The sequence below is a fragment of the Tenebrio molitor genome, chromosome 7 (genome assembly GCF_963966145.1).
Source record: "Tenebrio molitor chromosome 7, icTenMoli1.1, whole genome shotgun sequence".
In the NCBI taxonomy this organism is placed as follows: domain Eukaryota; kingdom Metazoa; phylum Arthropoda; class Insecta; order Coleoptera; family Tenebrionidae; genus Tenebrio; species Tenebrio molitor.
Genome location: NC_091052.1, coordinates 5,013,508 through 5,029,977, shown reverse-complemented (window position 1 = coordinate 5,029,977; position 16,470 = coordinate 5,013,508). Strand labels below are relative to the sequence as shown.

Below are 16,470 nucleotides of genomic sequence, written 5' to 3'. Positions count from 1 at the left end.
TATTTTTTCGCGGGATTTTCGCGGATAATCGAAAATTGACCGTTATTAAAACTGTTTTAGGAATGGATAAGGGGCGCCTTAATGGGAGTGCCTGATAACGAGTTTTGATTAGCTAAACCTAATACTCGACGCCCATGGTCACAACGATAGCTCGTTTCGTAATACTGATTCATGTTCCGTTTTGGTTAAGGAACAAGATGATTGTTCATTGTAGGCGACAGTGTGGCAACAATTCTGTAAACTTATTAACACCATATTTCGGGTAAATCATGTCGGTGAACCATAAATTAGCAGCTCTGGGATGATGGAGTATCACGAAAAAGAATTCCATTCGTAAGACAAAGATCAACACGCCACGCTACTGGAAACACCTACGCGCTCTTTTCGTCTTACAGGATGAGTTATCTTATCAAATTTACACGTGAAGTTAACCGTAAACTCGTGTTCAGATGGAGAAATAAATGATTCATCGTGTTCATTTCGCACTCACGTTTTGGAAGTGCGAGTACACACCCACGGTTGGAATTGAATATACAGATGCAAATTTATCTGAGTCTATGAATATCATCCATCAATCATGCTCCTCGTTTGCGAACACGCTCCTGAGACCATCCGTCCTAGATTGGAACCGGCGGGAAATCACGATTCTGTCACCGGAGCTGTTCAAACGAAGAAATTACATAACGTACAGTCGATTACAAATGAATCATGTGCTCTCTAATAAATGAGTCATATTTATCTTTCAACGAAAAAATCGTTTATCCGTTCTACTTTATGTTTTCGCAGAAAATCGTTCCAGTTGGGCGGTAATTCGCTCTAGTTACTGCGTTGAATGTAAAGATACCAGCTGCGACCAACCCTTGTCCAGAGGTCAGAGGTGAACAGTCAGACGCGATAAGAATGATGATCATCATGCATATTTGCTCATGTCGTACCTGCAACGCTAATGAACGATTCTCTTAATTAAATGTCGTGACATATCGTGACGATTTTTTTTTGGAAAGCTCGTCGCCATGCTGCACCCTGATCACATTTCCTTCACGTGATTCCAAGAGCAAAGTGTACACTAACCGACAGTCCAGCTCTTTACTGTCTCGTATAACAGTTTTATATTTGTAAACAAATCAATCTGAAAAGTGCAGAAAATCGTAAAAGCGGTGTTAAACTGGACCGAGAGCAGCAATTGGTGGCCCAGGTATTGCCGATGGTGTCGGTTCGTGGCCGTTAACCTTGACAGACTAGAAGAGTGTCAATGTTGGAATAAAATCAGCACCCACGAGATCCTCGTGAAAGACTGTTGTTGGAAATGTCAGAGAGACCGATCGAAAGATTTGGAAGCAAATAATTGGAGTACCATAGCGAGAAGTCCCGTGGGTCTTCTGATGGGTCATACGGTACCAGTGTCGGGAGCATGTATGGCATACGGTTGCGTCATTGCAAGTAACAACAAAAGGTGACCTAGAAACGAAACTGTATCGTAGAAACAGTTACTAGCGAAACGATACCTGAAACAATGGCACAATAACAATAAAAGTTACATCGTAACGATGTTGATTTGTTTTTTCTGTGCTTGTATGGTCGGTCGTTTTCTCCAATAATTAATTTCGTATTGATCAGATCGTGCATTTGGCATTGAACTTGTGTTATTACGATGGTAGTCGTAGCAACCAGTTACAATTTTCCATATCACGGGAGTGAATACTAGCAATAAAGATAACGAAATAAAATTGTAGAATGTCACTAAGTCAAGGATCATTCAAATTAACCTTCCAGCCCGCGCTTCCGTTTCTCCCATTAGACTCCAAGGAAGTGCCATAGAGGGGAAGTGAGTCAAATTGTGCCGTCAAAAAAGTCGCGCTCGGTATAATCGGCATTGTTTAACCTCGTTAGTTTCAACAGATAAGAAAAACTCCGTTCCATTGGTCGACTTTGCAACAGAACCAACCCGGATGCGATTTGTATTTCTGGTTGGGATCGAAATTGTTGCATAAAAGTGTGTTATTCACCTTCGGCGGGGCGAACGGCTTCTGCGATCCGGTCAGAAATAAACATGCATCAGCACCGGTCGATACCGAGGGTGACTTATATAAAGACTTATTTCGAGAGCGTCTGGTCGAAATTAGCTCGGAAATCATATTTCCAGGACGCCACATTGCGATACGTTCCAAATCCGATTCATTAATGTAGATTTGGGTTACCGTGTGGGTGACACGGACCATTACAAAGTCACACCTCGTCACCCAGGTTGCACCACCGCTGATTATAATCGTTGTTTCTCTTGTTGCAGATGCACCGAACGAAAGTTTGTACATGATCGGGGGGGTGTGCGTCGCCATGTTCATGGTTGGGGTCATCATCGTCTTGTTGGCGGTTACGATTAGGTAAGTATTGTGGACGTGTTTTGAGGCCAGGTGGAACGCATCTTATCCCCCTCGAGTCTATTTTAGAAGGGGAATGGACTTTGGTAGCAGTGAACTCTTTACGATCCAACCCAGTTTTTTCCGTTCGGATTGTCGTCGAGTCTTTTTTCATCGACGCTCTTCATAAAATGCCATCTTCACGACTCTTTCATAATGCGGTAAAAATCGAAAGTCGATTGCTGTCCAGGTGATTCGTCCAAAATACTTCTGCTAATTGGCCAGGTGATTGTTGATTGCATCTTTTCAAGATTTCTACCGGTGCAAGACACGCTTGATGGTCTAAATCATTTTCACCTTTCTCGAAATTGCGCTGTTATAGCCTCCAAGTTCGATTAAATTGAAGTAGGTGTATGGAAATTTCGGCTTCTAGAAGCGCTTCCTAGACAATTGAATCGTACTTGATATGACATCACCCTATTATCACAGCATTTATTTTTCTTCCATTGCGTTACGTTTAATAATTTTATTTACTTTGACATTTTTTGTCCTTTCGCCTTTGCAATTATATCTTTCCAGACTGAACTGGTTTACCATATAATTTACGATGCAATCAAGTACGAAGGTAAGACATTGTTTCCATTGTTTCGAACAAATTTATATCGAATCAAGTTTTAATCTCGCTTTAATCGACTTCGCTCAGATCGAATCTCTCAGCTCCCGCATGTTTACAAACACAGATGATTTTTTATTGGAATTTCTTTAGGTATTTACCTTGGGTTAAATTCGACCAGACTTGTCCTGATGCAAATAAAATACGCTTGGGGATACGTAGCTTTGCGTAATTCATAAACCCCGCTTAATTCGTAGTTTTTTCTACGATAAACTGTCAAATCATTCGATCATCACGTGTAATAAGTTACTCTCTCGGTTCGCGGAGCAAGTGTTCCGCTGTTTTTGACGCCAAAAGTAGGACTTAAAAAGTGAAAAGTTTTTCTATACACATTGTTTATAAATTCGCACGCCATCAGCAGCGTTTAGAAATTATATCCTCGAAAGTCACGCGTTACATAAAACTTTCTCGATGGTGCGATAAATGGACCGCGTGCGCTAATTATTTCGATGGTAGCTTGGAAAAGGAAATTATTTCGAGTCCGGTGTATAGTCCGGAGTCCCGGGTGGCGGCGGATTAGCTCGTCAACCGACAAAAGCGATCCTTCTGCCTGACTATACTTTTAATTGATCCAGGCCTGTGCGAGTCTTTGACAATTACTTAATGACGTAAGCTGACATCCGCTTAAAATTAAATGAGTTCATCCTAGATTACTCAGAGCGACATGCGTCGCGTTAATTCCGAGCAGGAACAGCTGGAAATTTCGAATTTTTTTCTTGTGTCGATCGTTCCGATATCAACGATTTTTCGAATGAGTGGGTGAGTGCGAATTGATTTTTATTCGATTTTAAAAATTTCCAAACGATAAGACGTCTCTCATTACGCATACATTGATTCCCATCAAACAGATTTATTTTTATTTGCTCATTCTTCGACAGTGGAAGCTCCATAAAGATTTTATGTTAGGGTTTACCCTCCTCCGTGTTTATTTTGAAAACGAGTGGAATCTTCTATGACACGAGTTGGCAGTATATTAGCGATATTTTTAAAGTAATGTTCACTCGATCAAACCTTATATAATGTGTTGTATGAATATTCAAATGTGGGACGCGAAACATTCGGCAAGTCAGGCGCCATTAGCTAATTAAAATTTAATCACTTCCAGTTGGATTGTTTTGTAAACTTGCGGTGTTTTACGTAAAATGTCGGAATTTATTTGCATAACAAATATGTGCGGTTTTGTCAAACCAGAGGTGTCGTATTTTCCCACACAATTTCCTTTTGATTCATTGAATCTAATAAATTTTTATTCAACCGAAGAACATAACCATAACGTACTACAACACATTGTTTGCAATGATTTACTACTGTAAATATAATTTTTTCCACCTTCTGTGTGTATATGGATCGTTTTATATTCATGTCATCATCTCAGATAAGCCAGTCTGTTAACATTCAGAAACCTCTAAACATCTACTACAAGGTAGAGTCAGTGATGGTTTTCACCGAAATCGATCTCATCTTCATTTTTGAAGAGTAAGTTCATACTGTTAAATTAATGTTTCTTCCTAAACGTATTAATTGGCGAAGATGGCTCGTAGAAATCTGTTAGTTCATTAATAAAACTTTCACTTGCAAATTTATTCCATTATTGACATTTTTTGCAACTAAGGACTATTACCAGTTGACGATCTTGAATTTAAACACGGTTCCACGTAGAACGTTAAAATCTCGTTTTATTTATCATTTTAATTTAAACGTCGCGACTCTTGGAATTGTGGTATGATTAAAAACGAGAATCTGCAGTATCGATCAGATTTTCAATGAATACCACTGTTGTGACTTTATCTAATCGGCACTCGACACACCTCATATTTAACAGATAAGCAACAAAAATAAAGGTAATTTGCAGAAAACTCAACGTATTTTGAGCTCAGACTGGGACAATATTGCCGCCAATAAAAGCAATGTAAATCCTTTGATGTGTCACAAGTTTAAAAAAAGACGAAAGGTCAACAGAACGTGGAATGAGAAAAAAATAAGCGTCGCATGTGTCGTCGATGCACTTTTTCGATTTTTTCCGGGCTTGTGCAAGAGTTGACGTAGATGTTATTATTTTTGGTCGATTACTACGAAATTGTTGTTTGGGTTTGGTAGTTTGGTAATCGTAAACAGAACGTTCGTTGGTCGGGATTTTATTTTTCAAAAGTTGCCGACGCGTGTTTCGAACGAACTCATTTTGTTCATTTTCATTAGCCATAACCGTTTATTTGGAAACTGATCGAGCCACAATTTCAACATTTATTACACTTGCGTCAAAAGTACCAGGGAAGGTAAACACAATTGAAGAGTCTATAAATAGGGCATTATTTTTAGCCGGTGCAGATTTTTTCTTTCTTGCATCTCGTCTGCCAGCTCGGGCCGGTTCTTTTTCGGACATCTTTGATAGGTCAAAACGGGATCTGGATCAAAACGTTGTGAGTCAAGGTGAGAAAGTCGTGAATGGTATTTTGACAATGTTTCGAAATTCCTGGCTCTTTTGAGGAATGTCCGGTATCTCGGACATTTGGCATGGACGGCAGACGCCTAAAAAGCCTGTCGGGACACTGTTTTGTTTTTGTATGCCGTACTATACGTTATGTAAGTGTAGCTAGTTGCTAAATTTACTTCGCTTTTATTTCTGCACCGTGCAATGTCACATTGGTGGGTGGGTGGCAACTGTACCTCAACACTTCGAAGCATATTCGGTCCATCTATCCAGACTCGAATCCAGACAATCGCTCTCAAAAAAAAAAACGAATTTATTTTTAAGAGGGAGCCATAAATACATATATACAAAAATCGGTTGGTGGCCGATTTATCTGTAAGATTTCGAGCGTCGACGATTTATTTCGTCAATTATTCAACTTCATTTTCCGCTAGAAACGTTTGAAAATTATTCACAGGTGAGAGATTGGACCAACCTTAACGATGTTTCTTTAAAAAAATGCTTTCAATGCGATTTTAAATTTAGAAAGTTCTCACCTATACAATCGCCTTTATTGAGAGCAGTCAAACTCGTTTCTGACACCCTTGTGACTGCCGTCCGAAATATCCTCACCGAATGCCACACGAAATTTTTCCGTGCTCTTAATCCGGTAATTGTTTGTTTTTTTGCAATTTTGATTGTCACGTTGTATTTTCCCTTCGTCTTAATCTTATCCTCATCTCTAAATCCCGGGTTTAACTCGGTGTCAAGGTAGAGTCACTTGTTGGGTGATGGCCTGAAGGCATTAAGTTGTCAAAAACAATCAAAAAAATTACTTGTAATGTGTGTTATTAGTCTAAGAGTTTCGGTTCCGGGATGTAATAAATCTGTATTTATCTGCAGCAGTGCAAAAGCTTTCCGCTGATACCCCACAATTGGCCTAGATGATGCAAAGTGATGTTTTTTCGCGGCCGCGTGTGAGAAATCCGCGAGCCGTTAAGTAGATGGACGTTCTGCAGGAAAACAGTCAATAATTGATGTCAAGTACGATTTTCAACAGTTAATGCCATAAATCTGCATTGTTTTCGCTCGGGATGAGCCTAAATATAACGATTAGCTTCTTTAAATAGATCTTGAGTGTATAGATAGCGCTTTGATTGACCTCTTTAGCTACCTATGTTTGTGCGGGCGAGATGAAAATATATTTTTTATAGGGAATGGAATTGACGCACGTGGCTTAGTCAGAAAAAAAATTAAAAGCTCTCGAGGAACGCGATTTAGAAAAAGTAGGTCCCTTACAGTCCAGGCCAGGGATTTTGCAATTTTACTGCCGACCTCCACGCAGGAAAATCCAAATTACTACAATATAAGTTTATTTCTCGTGCTGATGTAAACAGCTACTTACGCTTGAATTCTTGTACGTAATCGATTGAATAATGTTATTTTATTTACACAAATTTATATTCGTCCGTGGAAGTCGTAGCGCCGCGGTATCCTGTTGTTATTGCCGTTAGCGAGTGATTTTCGTTGAATGTTTTCGCGATAGTCCTTTCCGTGTGATCACACGACTCGAAAAATATCTCCAAGAAGTCGCTATCTTTGACCTTTCTTAATGTTGTTTGCGCAGAGACATAGACTTTCGACGGGAATCCACAACAATTGTGCAACGAGAATCGGGGTCGAATCTCTGTAGTGTTTGTTCATATTTAGATTGGAAAAATTGGAAATTGATTATCGGCAATGATTTTACGTTATTTTCGAACTCACGGTCAAACGAAAGCAATGCCTTGCCGACCACCTCTGATAACCTTCGGACCAATTTAGTGGGTTTTAATTACGAAATTAAAAATATACGTTTGAATTAGTCTCAAAATTAATATCGCCGTGCGTCATTAACACTTAATTAAGTCGTGGCATTCTTTGCACCCGAATTACTCCCCCGACAAGGTGGAAGACGAGTTTGATGACGAGAAATTCTGGATACGTCCTGGACCTACACTGGAATCTCATGTTTCTCAAATTATTTGGCAAAATAAATTTTCTAGAATATGGAATATTTTCTAACGATCTACTTGTACTCGCGGGTTTAATTTGACTGACAACAAAATTGCACTAAATGGACTTGATACGGTGACATTTTTTCCCCCTGATATCGCTGTGCAAAGTTCTAATAATTTTAACGAAACGTAATTAGTATGTTTCAATTTTTGTCATTAGCGATAAATTAATTTGGCTTGAATACTGTGCCATAGAATTTGTGAAGTTACGGAACGTAATAAATAATTTTTTAACATTTAATGGTCAGGGTCAGACACCGTAGATTTTTTGTGGTTTGTAGAAAAACTTGAAAATACAAACAAAGCTCCTCTTGAAATTATTACCTGAAGCGGGTAGGGTAGAATTGACGGTGGTTTGAAAGTCGTCTGTTATTGATCCCTTGAAATATGTTTGGATGTTCGTATTTATCAGTTGATATTTTTGTTCGTGGTTGTTTTTGTGCGGTGGGTTTTTGTTGTCCCGAGGTGTTTCCTGTTGTTTTGCGATTAGTCGGTTTTCCTGCGGTATTTCCGCGACCGTTGAAAAATCCCTCCTTGTCCATCACTTCTCAGCTGTTCCGAGCAAGAATAGTGACGACGCTTGGCTAGACGTTTGTGCTCGGGCCCCCGTCCCCTCACAGCGACAACGCCTCCTGGTGGCCTACGATAGCGTAGCGGCGTCAACGTCACTCCCAGTATATAAGTGGAGGGAGCCAGGCGAAACGCTTCAGACTCCACTCGAAAGTCGTGTTGAGGAGGTTGTTTAGCTTGCAATACAGCTAGGCCCTCAGAGTTTGATTACAAATCTAGTCATCTCTTACTCAATTTTGAGTGTTGTGTTGTTCGTTCGTCAACAAAACACCATTGCTACCAAAGGATTTCGCTAACTAGCTACAGTGCTGTGATCAGTGGCTCGTACCGCTACAAAAAACGTTCTAATTGGTGCTGATTCAGCTCTGTCGTGTCTGTGTTTTGACTCTGTCCATCAATCGCTCCGAGTTCAGGAGCCCAACGGCCTCAAAATAGCTATCTTCAGTTTTTCAACACGGAGCCCCAAAGATAAAATGGTGGGCAGCAACGGCACTATGATTGCTATCCGTCTTGTCCGCAGCAAATTGAGGAAACGCGAGGAGCACAGCAACAGCGTTCACCCAGCGGACGTGGTGCTCCACCAAACGACGCCAGCCGCCACCAACTTGAGCGCCCAGCCGCCGACGGCCCCTCAGGCTTTGCAGCCCGACCCGTTGGCGTACCGTGGGCAGTTCCTCTGGCAGTATCCCCCGCCGCCACCACAACCGTACATGTACAACAACGACCAGGTACATATATACCGCCACCATGTTTTTGCTGGAAATTTCGCCGCGATAAGACCCTCTCACGCGTCCGGCAACCTCGACACGCTAACGGAAAGCCGTTATGAAACGAGGTTAAAACGACTGAAAGTTAACATCTTTCATGCTAATTTCACCTCTACATCCGCGCTGCGACCGAATAAATCGTCCAGGAGACGCGACAAAATAGAATTCGTTATTAACAGTAGACCTTTCGTCGAATTCGGTTGGTTCGTTTGAAATTGATATCGAGGTTTTGACGTAACTCATTTGAAAGTATCATTGAATAGAGAAAGCTGCTCGTTTAAGGTCTAAACTCGAAACGTGCAGTTTGAAAAGACCATTATATTCCAGATAAAAATAGATTTGAACAACCGCATGGCGGAGGCGAACGAACCTTCCCTCCGTCTCTTTCCGTGGGAAAGAGACCTCGACAACCTGTACGATGGCGGGATAAAATGACAGAACCCAAACCGACGCGCTACCAAAACAAAGAAGTCGAAGCCTCCTGCAGGTTCGTTGACTCGAATCCTATCGATCGGAGGCACCCCTCTGAACACGTGCTCGTACGGTTTCACAAAAATAAATTCAACACGGCGGACAAATGTTGCCTTCTTCCCCTCGGTGTGGGTTGCCGCGCCAGTAAAACCCAGACGGTTCTGGTCTAGACGGGGCCCATCAATGACCCCCTTTACGGCTTATCTGGCGGGAGACGTGTTTCCGGTTTTTAACGATCGTGTTTTCTTTGCAGGATACCCTTGTGCAAAACCTTCCAACGGAGCGGCCGGGATTCGTCCGAGGCTTCCGCAAGAACTTGGGCGGTCGCTGGCGACGTCTCGTTAAGAGGAAGCCGCCGACAGAAGTGTACACCATTCCAGCCGAATTGAAGCCTCAGCTGAAGCAGATATATGTTTATTGATAGAGTCACGATGGAGTGACCTTGCCGGGTTGCCGATCCGAGCGGCCCTGGACGCGGTCACTACCAAGAGACACTTCCTTCCTGCAGCTTCTCGGCGAGGCGCCTGGAAGCTGACGTCGGCCTTCCTTAATGAGACTGATTAATATTACAAGTTTTAGTTTATCACTCGTATGGATCTTCACTCCAAATTTGACAATGGAGCTTAGGTTTAGTTCTTAGTCGCTGTAAATAAATGTAAAGAATTAGGGTTAGTCCTACTTCGCAGACTAAATTCATGAAAAAAAAAAACGAACAATTTGTGATTTTAAAGCTATAACTGCACGTTAACTTTCCGATTTGTCCGGAGAATGGATCGTGCTGATATTTTTTTTAATTAGGAAATTGTCAATGCGCTTCTCTAGATAAATTTACATTAATTTGTAGTGATTTTTAAAACAGCCTAGTTATAATATTTGTGACTCATATTGAGTTCAGGCATTCTTGAATGTTGTGATTTTTAAGTATTTTTCAGGATACACATTCATGAATCTCCAGTTTTGCTATCGGTCAATAAAACTTTGTTCTGTATGAATTATGTAGCTTATGAGAGCCGTCCGGCAATCTCATACTAGTCAGATATTGCTAAGTAATTGTATCAGACGTTAAAAGATTCTTTTTAATATTTGCAGTAAATTATTTTCAGTATTATAATTAATTTATTATGATATTTATGATAGCACAAATAATTTCAAATTGAATGATGATAGCAAATGAAAATTAGTTACCTACATATCAGGCCAATATTCATGTAAATAAAGCAATAACATAAAAATACTACAAAATAAATTGTTACTTTTTGAAATACCTGCCTTTTTATTCTCTTCTCGGTTCAACAACACCATCCAGGACAGACGGTTTTGTTTTGACAACTCTTGGACGGATTCTAAAAAGAACAACGTAGCAATTGTACATTTTTTACCCTTTGAATTTCGTAATGGATGCGTAACGCCAAGTTAGAGCCATCAAAAATTTCCACGTAACTTTGGAATAAAACCAGACATCTTTCGGCATTATTTTATTAATTAATTATAAATACATTCGTTACACAAGCATATTTTATTATCACAAATTATTTTTTTTTAAATATATGTGCATTTATTAGACGTCTTGTATATTTTCATTTTTAACACCGATCCCGTCAGAATAAATCACGCCATAACTTTTAAGAAAACATTACTTAAAAAATAAATAATATTGAAAGTACGTACCCAACATCAAAACTAACGTAATGAAGGCAAATATGGATTTATTCTGTTAAATTTTAAATTGATTTCGTTTTAAACTTGTGTACCTCGGCACCAAGTATAAACACGGAAGATAAACACTATTACCAGAGCCCCCTATTGGCGAATAGTTGCAGCAAGCAAAATGGTTGCTGGAACATAGGTTGACAACTCTAGATTATTTCACCTACGTTGAAAGAGAAAACTACATTGTTTTCAACAAAATGCTTGATCGTTAAGGAGCTCTGTAGCTCATGAGACTTGGCTTGATCTAATTAGATAACTTTTCAGTTTATAGATATCTACTTGGTATAAAATTTGATTGACCACGATTGACGTTATTGAATTACTTTTGTTCTGCAAACACCGGACACTAATAAGTGTCTGATATTTCAACGCCAATTTTGCTAAAAGCATGAGGTTTTCTATTTGCATTCGAAAATAAAAACTTTATTTAAACAAATTCCCTCGGAATCCAAGTATTTGCCTATTTGTATAACAAAGTAATTAGAGGAGAAGGACGGAATGCAAACAAACAGAAGTGAACACTTTAGAACGCGTTTCTGGTGAGGCGAAAATGTTGCGGTTGACTAAATATTTGAAAAAAAAAATCAATTTTCAAGACCGAGATGATTTTTACAATTTTTGTATCAAAAGAATTTGAGCTGACTTCAATAAGCAAAAGAGACGATAAGGGTGAATTCTGACATTAATAAATACAAGAAGATTTCACTGTGAGATGACTTTAGCGTTTGGTGTGTGACTCCCTCATCCCTATGCAATCCGCGTCGCACCCCTAGGGCTGATCCGTTTGTTAAAAAATTTCACATGATTAAGATCGGCACATCCTCCTCGGCAGACAGCTCGACAGACGGAATACCGTTGATGGAGCATCTTCGAAATTTTCGGAACAAGATTTATGTTTACTTTGCTATGATGTTGACAGCAGTTCACTCTCACAGTTCCAGTAATTGTGACGAAACTCGAGGAGACTGTGATAAATGTCAGCATTATTTCAGTGCGAGGCTTCGGATTTAAGGGTTTGTCTCGTTTTAATTTGAATGAAATTGAATCGGAATGCGTTTTCACCGTTTGATGTGTTTTCTATTACGTCGGGTGCACCTAAATTTAATTGATTTGCAGGCAAAAAAATCAACAAAATCCTTTGCTCTTCTTGCATGGCCACCGTCTATTATTATTTACTTACAAATTGTGCGGGTTCAGGTCGCGTAAATGGGACAACGGAAGGGTTCTGTCAGAGGTGGACGTAAATTTAGTGGCCATTTGTCTTGGTGATATACGGTTTCTCGTAACCATCTGGCCGCTTGGATCGCTATTATCTAATTCATGTTTTACACCTTTGTTCCCCCATCTTTTGTCAGTCGAGTTATTCACATTTTATTGGAACGGAATTAATCGCTCCCACACAACATTTAAACACCATTTATCTCTCGACACTCCGGTGCTTCCGGGGACCCAAGATAAACCCGGAAAGCTCGCACTTCTTTCTCCAAATGTTTGTGCTCCACAATTACTCCTTCGTCCCGGAGCAATTAGAACAGAAAGAAGATGTCGCAGTTGCGTTCAATGGCGGCCGAAGGTGTGGGGTGTAAGACGCGAGTGCGTGCAATATTTCACTGATGCGTTTTAATAAGACGGAAAGTTTGCTGTCACTGTCCATTTTAGTTCCATAATGGGTGCAATAGTTTCAGCTTCATTACACCCAAATCTGGATGAACTAGATTGAGAACTCAAGGTCGCAAAGAAACTGTTAAAATTGTAATATTTCGCCCCACATATTTTCCGCCGTACTAAAAACTGTTACATTTATGGTCTCGAGGGCAACAACGGTGATGTTTATGTTATCTTAATTCGTCTTTACGGCCATCTTGCCAAGGAATTTATTAAAATTCGGTCCGAACGAATTTAATTTTAAGCTTTTTATGAATTCGGAGCGCCAGACAACTTGTAAAACAAGCGACCGTGTGTGAATTATATTCCCGGTAAATAACGCACTTGACTATATTAATTTGCATATTATAGAACGCTGCTGATAAAATGCGCCCGGAAAAGCTGAATCGAGACCGGAAACGCCGTTATGACATTTTTTGTGCCGCGCGAAATGAACTTCTACCCAAATGACTTTGACGTTGCGCCTTTCACAGCAGCTGAATTTCCACGAAAGGTGGATTTTATAAAGTTGCCCCGGTAAAACTTTAATTTAATTTTTGTTTTTATTGCATTATCAAGGGGATGTTTTCCGTTAAACCGTCGGTTTAGTACTTTGTGACTGTGAATCGCTAAATCGGGAGCGAAAAAAGGGAGTGATAACGTATCGGCTCGATAAAGTTGAAATCGACGGGAAGAAAGGTTTTAATGAAAATGAAGGGCGGAAAATTAATGCAACGCGACTGAAAACGGCAGACTTTTTAATTGCTGTAGCTCTGCATTTTTTCGATGCCTCGAATATTTTCAACAGCCATGTGGACTTATTGCAGGCTATTAAGTTTTCATTAAATGTACCCAATCGATAATCCTGCGATCGTACAACTTGTCCTTCCTAATTTATTAATACATGTTGTTAATAATTCAGCCCGAGTGTCCTCCTCTTTCAGGAATTTTATTTTTCACGAAGGTAACAATAACAAAGTTGATTCGAGTGCTCGACTCTAATCGATACTTCCTTCTCGCGACCAAACACAACCAAGATTTTGCGTGATTTTAGGAAATAAATAAACTCTTAACGAGGAGTTAGCTACTCCATACCTGTCCGTTATAGTTAGATCTTTCTCTACAATACCCATTCTCTACTTTAACTTGTTCAACTGATCATATTTTCAACGAACTTGCACTAAAAACTCCGTCCAACTTTCCAAACTCAACTTTGCACGAGTAAATTTTCTACAAAAATGTTGTGTTGAGGCTCTTTTTTAGCTTTCTGAAAATTTCTCCGCAGTGAATTGTGCGCGCTACCGATCTAACTTTCCGACCACGAATATAAAAGGGATATTCCGTTTTTCCTCAAAGCCACGGCTTATATCACTGACAAAAAGTTAAATTTGTTTTAGATAATTTATTTTTTGGGCAAAAATAAATATGGGATTTCTGATTACCTCGCTTTTTGCTACGCAGCGTCTTGGAGCAGAGATGTTTCAGGTTTTCAGGTGAAAGGGTAATGCTTCAAATAACGATTCCCGCAAATAATGAAGTTGCACATGGAGTCGAGAAGTGAAAGCTCCGCTTTATTAATTTTGTATTTTGTACGAAAACCGACAAGTGAATGGTGAAGGAACTGGCAGTGATGAAAGAATGAAACCACATTGAAAATACAATTAATATCAGCGGAGTCTAAATATTTAATTTGATGTTGTCTCCGCATCGGCGTCGTCGAAAAAAAATTCTGTTCGGTTTTATTAGCTCTCTTTATTAAATTGCAAAACTTGAATTGAAAACTACTTCTGCGATTTTAATGAGATATTCTGTCGGGGTAAAAATTGTTCTGTCAAAGTGAAGCTTTCTGGATGTAAACGATAACATTGTTAATGGAAAACAAGAAAAAAGTTAAATCTTGTTGAACATGTGACACGTGCAGATTCAAAAAGCACACATTTGAATCGCCAGCATCACAAACATGTGTAGGGATTGCATTTTTAAAAGTTTATTAAATTCCTTTTACATTTTGCGAATGTAGAAATGTCGGTTGGAATTCAATACAAAGTTCGTGCTAATTGAGAGCGAGTAGAGTGTGAATTTTACGGAGAAGTAAGAAGTAGCAAGGAATTCCAGAGTGGAACGATTAAATATAAGTACCCATCTAATTGTTGATTGTTTTCTAGACAAAACCCCCAGCCCTCGGCTATCGTTCCTGCGAAGTTGTCGAAGTTCTAGTCGTAAACAACGTAACTCGATTCGAAAGCAAAAATAGAATCTCCTGATGGAACCGTCGTGAAATTGAAGTACGAGCAAATGGTATTAAGAAGACGGGGGTTGACGGCCTGGTGGACGTAATTTACAGGGGGTAATTAAAAATTAGTATGTGAAGTGCGTGCCGGAAAGGGTTATTAGTCGGTTTTATGATGCACATACATCACATGCTGGTGAATAAACCACACTAACTCCGACCAAGTATTCCGTCCAGTTTAATGCCGGTAATAAAAGCAGTGCCCTGTCGCATCCTCTGGAGACGTGGGTTGAGACTTGAACCTCGGGCTCCTGGCGTGACTGCTCCCTTATTCCCTCTCGCAAATGTTGTTTAAGCACTTTGCAGAAGTTTTCTCTCGTCTGTCATATTTTATTTTTCACCTGAACTTGCCTTTACTATTCGGACGTGATCAGAAACCCTACACGAATTGCGGGATTATGGAGTCGGTGCCATTTTGTTTGGTTCGAAATTAAGCGCGACGGGTGATTTCTTGCGGGAACATGACATCGGGCCTTGTAAGTGTCCTCCTTATCAACAAACGCGATCCCAGATCTTCTCAAAGAGAATGAAGGCCCTCTAATGTATAATCCGCATCGTTCGGATTCGTAACGCCACCCCAAATGTAGGACCGATGTTGGGCTCTCACATAAATGTAGCGCTTCCATATATTGGGGCATCGTTTTTATTCCGACTGGCTCCTTTATGGGACGAAATGTAGATCCTAAACCTGAAATAAACCTCTAACTAAGTACCAATAACATCGCCGCCAATGATAAGGGTGTACATCTATCGACGAAATTAAAACATCCCCAACCGAACCACCCGAACAACTTCTACTCTTCGCTTTGGCATTTCCTCCACGAATTTTCACGAAAACTACCATCCACATCATCTCGTTTCAGAGCTATTTATACATTTTTCAAATTATACACTTAACATAGTATTTCTGTTTTGCAAAATATCAATAATTATGCACGATAAAAATGATGATTAATGTGAGGTTATGTATTTCAAAGAAATGTCAAATCAACCTTGACCAAAAATGTTTTGTGAATAATTTTAAAACTTTTAAAAGTTTATTTGTTTGATATTTAAACTGACTTTTGCCGCGTCGCTATCAGAATAGAGAATTAAGCATGCAATTGTTGCAGTTTTAATGGATGCAAGTTGCAATTTGACGTGCGCATAGGAAAATAGCAAAATTTCAAACTTGTTAGCTTTAAATGAGAACGACATGATAACAATGACATCGAGGTATCGGACATGACAATCCTCCAGGGTAAAAATTACCAACAGGCTTTTTGATTATGAGTTTCATTACCGACCCGGTTTGTTACTCGTTATAGTCATATTGCAGTTGCAAATCATCACTCCCCCTTGTAATAATCACAAATTTTTAATCATTCGAATTGATTGATTACATATTTTCAGTGTTGTTATGAGGGTGTTGCGAGAATGCAGAATAAATGATTATTGAAGATCAAATATGTAAGTATCCTTGTAACCTCCAGTTTTTAAAAAGGATACCAATAAATAATTTATCGGCGTTGTTGGCGAAGCGAT

At 39.6% G+C, this 16,470-nt stretch overlaps 1 protein-coding gene across 6 annotated transcripts in view; it reads left to right on the top strand.

Annotated features, from left to right (window-relative positions):
- LOC138135556 (uncharacterized) overlaps positions 1 to 10,564 on the top strand; it is a 68,980-nt gene extending 58,416 nt beyond the window's left edge. For all 6 annotated transcript variants that reach the window (XM_069054311.1, XM_069054310.1, XM_069054314.1 and 3 more), the window contains 3 exons: positions 2,288 to 2,381; positions 8,585 to 8,792; positions 9,556 to 10,564. In XM_069054311.1, coding sequence (XP_068910412.1) covers positions 2,288 to 2,381; positions 8,585 to 8,792; positions 9,556 to 9,723 — 470 coding nt within the window. In that variant the 3' untranslated portion in view covers positions 9,724 to 10,564. The remainder of the gene's footprint in view (positions 1 to 2,287; positions 2,382 to 8,584; positions 8,793 to 9,555) is intronic.
- The last annotated feature ends 5,906 nt before the right edge of the window (positions 10,565 to 16,470 follow it).